This window comes from Eschscholzia californica, unplaced genomic scaffold (assembly GCF_041429995.1).
Source record: "Eschscholzia californica isolate CP2 unplaced genomic scaffold, dmEscCali1.0.p SCAF_4, whole genome shotgun sequence".
Lineage (NCBI taxonomy): Eukaryota > Viridiplantae > Streptophyta > Magnoliopsida > Ranunculales > Papaveraceae > Eschscholzia > Eschscholzia californica.
Genome location: NW_028238461.1, coordinates 1452271 through 1459374, shown reverse-complemented (window position 1 = coordinate 1459374; position 7104 = coordinate 1452271). Strand labels below are relative to the sequence as shown.

General features: G+C 37.3%; 1 protein-coding gene across 2 annotated transcripts; it reads left to right on the top strand.

The window, feature by feature from the left end:
- The first annotated feature begins 2025 nt into the window (after window positions 1-2025).
- On the top strand, window positions 2026-6155 carry LOC147541326 (putative glycosyltransferase At3g07620). 2 transcript variants are annotated; one of them, XM_086637247.1, is made up of 6 exons: window positions 2026-2369; window positions 2451-2735; window positions 3719-4005; window positions 4979-5211; window positions 5307-5464; window positions 5897-6155. In XM_086637247.1, the coding sequence occupies exons 1-6, from the start codon at window positions 2193-2195 to the stop codon at window positions 5996-5998; spliced, it is 1242 nt and encodes a 413-aa protein (XP_086493373.1). In that variant the 5' UTR covers window positions 2026-2192; the 3' UTR covers window positions 5999-6155. The 2 variants fall into 2 exon arrangements, with proteins under 2 accessions (XP_086493373.1, XP_086493374.1); XM_086637248.1 differs by having other exon boundaries at window positions 2089-2369; window positions 2435-2735.
- Window positions 6156-7104: the final 949 nt, after the last annotated feature.

Here is a 7104-nt window from a genome sequence, read left to right as displayed (position 1 = left end):
GACATAAAACTTCCCTATTATGAATACCACTCACCTCTAATGTCTGACCAAGAAAATTCTTTTTTAGTGCCCAATTAGGATATTGCACCCTCAACGGTTAGATTTAAGTTACTTAGTTTGGACATGTGTGGTTCACACACACAAAAATTGACGAAATTGCACCTCTTCCTTCCTCGCTTCATGGGACAAAATTTGGAGCGAGAAAATCAAAACTAGATTCAGCGAATTAGACCATTTCTTTCAGACAAAGAGGGAAAAAGAAGAAGAGAAATTTCCTATTGTGAGAGGAGGTTTACATAGGCGGTTTAAGGTTTGCTTGTGGCGGTTTGCTTGTGGGTGTAGGCGGTTTTTGAAAGTAATTAATGACGGTTTCCAATTTGGATTGTTTCTAATTTTTTGGTTCAAATTGGAGTCGGCAATTGGGATCCCACCGGCTTACTAAGATATATAAATAGGGGGTCTGGATGCTTGTAATTAACACCAACAAACACATCAACAACAACTCTTCTTTAGAGAGCTAGAGAGAGAGAGCAAGAGTGAGAGAAATTTTTCATAGTTTTTGAGCGGTGTTAAATTTCTCGGTCGTCGAAGATTTAGTATAGAAGGTTATTACTATACGGTACCATCTTGGGACGAACTTGCGGGTTGTGTGAGTCATCTTCATCTATCCTTCAATAAAGATTTCTTGTTCGCCCGAGGACGTAGGCTTTAAAGCCGAACCTCGTTAAATTCTGTTCGCATATTTGATTTTGGCTTAGCTTTTCGAATAATCTTCATAATCGGATCAATTTCTAGGATAGGTTCGATAGCTTCCGCGACTTTCAGTTCTAACACCTATCCGTGACACAAATAAAAGACATATCAATCTTTGTCTCTCTTTCTCTCTCTCTCTCTCGTATATTTGTGTTGAAGATGATGAATGAAGAATATGGGTAATTTAGTCATTTTTGCGTAGTCGATCCAGGCACGCGAAAACTATCCCATTCTAAGAGTATAACGTGTATCCTAATAGGACATAAATAAAAGGATATCACTAATCGGACATTAGTAAGTAGTGCCTCGTGAAGGAGTGTCCGTATAATTCATCTACTTTGTGTAGGGGCGAGCAATGGTCGGCTAAACCAATCAGATCGAACTTGCTGAACTGAATTGAACAGTTTTTAGGGCGAACCAAACAATATACACCTTGGTTGAAAAAACGTACATCTAATTGTAGTATTGTTTGGTTTCGTTTCGGCTTACCTTTTTGAAAACTGCCAAAACCAAATGTACCCAATTATAAATGTATGTATATATAATTAATATGTACATTATATAATCATTACTCAATTGGATCTTGAAGTAAAAAATATAACTTTTCTAAAAATTATACTAGTTCAAAAACTGACTTAATATTTAAGTACACATTTTCATAAGGTAATTTTGCTAGAGCATTACCGGAGGTGATTAGGGTGCAAAATGTTCTAGTTGCAGAAGTCATGGCGGCCAAATTAGCTATTAATCATGCGAATCACTATATCGACATAAATGTATTATTGAAGGAGACTCGTTGATCGTGATAAAGGCGTGTTCGAATTCGGAAGAGGAACCACCGTGGAAAATTCGCTCTATTATTTTTGAGATTCTTAATGAAGCTGCAAATTTGGGAATTGACAATTCTCGCATTGTTCGCAATAACTTAACGCAGTAGCTCATGAGTTACCTAGATTTGCTTTTGCGGATAATGTAATCCAAAAGTTGGAATCTCCTAGCATTTCTTGTTGTATTGTAAGTCTCGTGGCCATTGACAAAGCATGAATTCAAGTTAAGTTAATAAATTTTTTTTTCAACATAATATAAAGTTAATAAATTTTAGGCATATGCCTACTTCCATAAACAAAAACAAAAAAAACGTTTTTTTTACGTGGTTAATTAAGTTGGGTCGAGTAACGGAACTCATCAAGCTGAATCGAGCCGAATGAAGTTAGTTGACGATTTGATCGGCCTAATTCCACATATGATTTAGCCAACCCCGCCATTAATTTTGGCCTTCTTTCAGCCGTTCAACTTGACGGATGCGATTAACAAATCTGCCAACGATTTGACTCAGGTGGGAAAAGAACGTCTCCGGAGGGAAATAGTTCACTTCACAGCTCTCTCTCTCTCTCTGAGACCTGAACCACCCGGAAAGAACCATCTCCACCTTCATCACAATGGCCGGAAAACCATCTCAACTTCCATCTCTTACTCCTTCATGTACTTTACAAAGATCTCTTCTCACTGTCTCTTCTCTAACCCTAATCACTTTCACCTTTCTCTCTCTAAAATCACTCCATTTCCCTCACCAATACCCTCCTTCAGATCTCTCTTTTACTCCATCTCCTCTTCAGGTACTACCCTTTTCTCCTCATTCTCTCTTTCAATTCAATCTCTTCAATATTAATCTTTTACGCAGGTTTTAATAAATGAAGGTCTCGCGAGGAGAAGAAGAAGATTTGGAACAATTATCAGATGTTTATCATTCTCCGAGGGTTTTTAGGTTAAATTATGAAGAAATGGAGAAGAATTTTAAGGTTTTTATATACCCTGATGGAGATCCGAAAACGTTTTATCAGACACCAAGGAAATTGACTGGGAAGTATGCTAGTGAAGGGTATTTTTTTCAGAATATTAGAGAGAGTCGATTTCGGACTGATGATCCTGATCTTGCTCATCTTTTCTTCATCCCGATTTCTTGTCATAAGATGAGGGGAAAGGTACTATGTTTAAATCTTCTGTTCATGTAAAAATCAAGTCTTTATGAGTTTGACCAAAATTTGGAATTGCTTATTTGTTTGGTCTTTGGAAAAATTAAAGAGGTTTTATCTACTGTGAGATTAAATTGATGAAATAAAGAGAAATTTCTCAAACTTCACCATAACTATGTCTATTATGAGCTTGAAGTTCAGTACTACAGTTTATTTCCATCTTTGTTCAAGGAAGAAAAATGGATCACTGAAGTTACAATAAACACCACCTTTAGGGAAGAAACTATTGACCATGTTTGGGGCGCAGGAAAGGAATGTGATTATTAGAAATAACAATCTTATGTGCGACTCATGGTAATCGCAATTCCCTACTTTACTGTTTGGTTTAGTTAGGAATAGGATTAGTAGAGATTGGCTTTGTCTGCGGATTATTTAATAGATAATTCCAAGGGAAAGGGAATCACAAACCTACCGACTCCTCGGGTTTGGAATCCCCCTTGAGTAGGAACAACGTTTATCCGGAAATGTAATTCCTCATGCATTCCCGCGCACCAAACATCATTATGAAATCCTCAAAGACGAAAAAAGGGGTTTGGACCTTTATGTTTTATTTTTTGAAATACAGGATTACATGAGTACAATAGACATCATATTTCATACATCAATGGCTTGAATACATCATAAGGATGAAATATGCTCATAACTGCCATGAAATTGTCCTAAAGACACTCATAAACCCTAAAGGCAATGGAAACTAACCTAAAAGGCCATCGTAGACTAGTCTACTTTTTGTTGTACCCTTGGTAACGCAAATAAATCATGATGGATTTTCACCCCCACCAAGTATCGATCCTCTGATCTTCGGCTTTTCGGAGTGGATGCACTACCAGTGGAGCAAGACCTCATGTGCCTTTATTTTTAAACTTTTGTTTTTTAAGCTTGAAGTTGGTCATAATTATTTTTAGGTATTTATGAGTCCAAGTTCCTTGCAGGGCACATCGTATGAGAATATGACTGTAATTGTGGAGGAGTATGTTCAAAGCTTAATAATGAAGTACCCATATTGGAATAGGACATTGGGTGCAGATCATTTTTTTGTTACTTGTCATGATGTTGGTGTTAGAGCAACTGAAGGAGTTCCACTTCTTGTTAAGAATTCAATTCGAGTTGTTTGTTCGCCAAGCTATGATGTTGGATTCATCCCACACAAGGATGTTGCTCTCCCACAAGTACTGCAGCCATTTGCTCTTCCAGCTGGGGGAAACGATATCGCGAACAGGTAATTTGAAGCTTCGAGACGACGTTTTAGTGATGGTTATAAATGAAATATCACATATATAGAGTTTGAAACAATTCTGTCTTTCTTACAGAATATAATTATATCATGAATGTTCATAGGACTGCACTAAGGATCTTATATCTATAAAAAAAAATGAAGAGTCCTTAATTTTGGCATATTTGCTACAATTAGTCCTCATCTGACAAAACTTTAGGCTCCCAGCTCCGACCTCTAAAAATATTCAATGGTGAGAGCTGATTGGATCAAATGTATAGTCACTTTATCCCAATACGCCAATCATGTTGCAACCTCAACAAACTCGGGTTGGATTCTCAGAGCCGTTCTATTAGAGCAAAAGAATGTCAATGCCCCATTGTTCATTATGCTTTGTCTACCCAAGAATACAATGACTTTAGTTTTTTATATCTTAGTCTACAACATGTCCATGAGGCCTACAGTAATTCAGAAGGCAGTTTACAGAGTGTGTGCGTACTTTTGAAGTCATGAACGTAGAGTGTGACCTTTTGTAGATCCAAATTCCACCCACCCACTCACCCCTTCTCAATGTGAAAAATGTGTTTTTAATGGTTAGTAACATCCATAATAGACAAAATCATTGGTTAGACATCGAGGAGGTCATTACAACACCATACCCTGCAATAACTATAATGGAGGATGAATGGTGAAGGTGGGCTTTGGAGTCTTTCGACACCTTGGTGTTTGGTTCCTTTTGCGTGCATATTTTTTTTTGTTTTGGGTAAAATTATGAACTTATGTTTTGGGTGAAGTTTTTATTATGTCTACTGTCTAGTGTACTTTATGATTTCTGTTCCTTTACTTACAGTCGGTTGCTTATAGTACAATGTTGAGTGATTTTCTTGCTCGTAGAAGGTCGACATTATCTACTTCAGTTACTTAAAATTGTTGCTCGATAAGTTTTGTTTTGCCAATAAATGGTTGTCTTTTCTCTCAGGACAACCCTTGGTTTCTGGGCTGGCCACCGAAATTCTAAAATAAGGGTTGTACTAGCACGTGTATGGGAGAACGATACAGAACTCGATATTGCAAACAATCGAATAAATAGGGCTAGTGGACATCTAGTTTATCAAAAGAAATTTTATAGGATGAAATTTTGCATATGCCCTGGTGGTTCCCAAGTCAATAGTGCCCGAATAACAGACTCAATTCATTATGGATGTATTCCCGGTAAGTGTTTTACCTTCTTGACTATTGGAACGATATTGTGATTTACTTCCTGCCAGTAAGAATTTCCGACTAACTTGGGTGTTCTCTCTGTGCAGTGATCTTGTCGAATTACTATGACTTGCCATTCAACGATATCCTTAATTGGCCAAAGTTCTCTGTCATTCTCACTGAGAAAGACGTGTACAGACTAAAAAACATTCTCAAGGAGATACCCGACGAGAGATTCGTTATGCTCCATAACAACTTAGTCAAGGTACGCTAATATATTCATCCTGTTTGATGCATCTATGCGTTTCACAGTTTCATTAAAATATCATTGCATTTACTAAAGTACCATTCAGTAAATTTGAATTGAGATGACTTGGGTTGTTCTCTGTTTACAATTTCTTTTGAAGTTGCTGATCCAAACCCTAGTCCAATTTCAGCTTGTTTACATGTACGCTCGCCTAACCTGACTTGCTGAACATATTTGATTTGTGCTTTTTGGGACCCCTTTCAGTAAACGTTTATCCCAAGACTGAAGTAAAAGATAAATATTTGTTTCGGTTAAGATTACTAGTTTATCCTTGATCTGTCGGATTTATATGGACTAGATTCAGGCTAGTCAGATTGAAAATAATTTATACCGACTTGAAATCACGAAATGTTTTTATCGTGATTGCTTAACTTGTAATGTATTTATCAGGTCCAAAAGCACTTTCAATGGAATTCACCTCCAGTCAAGTATGATGCATTTCATATGGTGATGTACGATCTTTGGCTGCGCCATCATGTCATCAAGTACTGAAACGCCTCGGATCATCTAGGGTTTTACTTTTTGTACATTATGTCCTTGGATCAGCTACATGGAGGAAAGAATGGTTATTTATGTTTTCATGTGGCCTTTGAGAGGCGAACTCTTGTAGCTGCAATTTACACGTTCTTTTAGTACATTTTGTTGTGAAGATCTTTCTTATTTTCGGGCATCCTGAAAGCAAAACATCTGAAATTTCATCTTATTTAAAGGGCAACCCATTAACCACAAAATTTTTGACTTGAACAATCTTCTGCTGCAAGTTCGGCGAGTTACCCTGTGGAGAGAGCTCGAGTTGATGCATGATCAAACCCTCGTGCGATGAATTCAGATTCAGATATTATCGATAAATTTTGGAAGCAAAAGGTCTGGAAGGGCAACCAGACCACCACAAAAATAATGAGCTTGACTTCTCTATGTAGTTGAGCCCGACAATATCGACAAAATGTCTTAAAATGACAACCAGACCACAAAAATAATGATATGGGCTATATCTACTTTATGTAGTTGAGCTCGACAATATCAATCAGAGTTACTCGACAAAATGTCTTAACATGGCAACCAGACCACAAAAATAATGATATGGGTTATATCTACTCTAGTTAGTTGAGCTCGATAAGAGTTACTTCTAGGATTAGGTCAGGCTCTTTCCCAAAAAGAGCTGAGCCAATACATGGTCGTCAAAAATTTAAATACTATCTATAAAATCAAAAGGCAAACATCTGACGTACTTCTTGTTAAATTTTATTTCAAGGAAACGAGACATCGAGGCACAGACTATCTTCTGCTTTATGTAGTTGGGCTCAGCAAGATCGGTCGAGTTACTTAGCGATCGGGTTTGTTTGAGCCTACCGTGGCCTTAGGAATTCAGCTTCTATCTATAATTTCTAAACACCAAACCAAAAAGTTCTAAATCACAGAAAGAAGATAACCATCTAACTAATAATAAAGTTAGTACTGTCTAAATGGAGTGTCTATTGAGAGATGTGGAAGAAGAATTGGCAGCATAAATACCAGTTGGGGGAGACAACATGTCTGCGGTCTGCCAACGGAAGAAAAGGACATTACCTTTCTTTAGTCGAGTCCCGTCATTTCCCCTC

Bases quoted from the DNA above. Each gene is read 5' to 3' on its own strand.
- LOC147541326 (XM_086637247.1), top strand. From the start codon at position 2,193: ATGGCCGGAAAACCATCTCAACTTCCATCTCTTACTCCTTCATGTACT. The intron at 5,212-5,306 runs GTAAGTGTTTTA...CTCTCTGTGCAG, and splicing joins TCATTATGGATGTATTCCCG to TGATCTTGTCGAATTACTAT. The intron at 5,465-5,896 runs GTACGCTAATAT...TGTATTTATCAG, and splicing joins TCCATAACAACTTAGTCAAG to GTCCAAAAGCACTTTCAATG.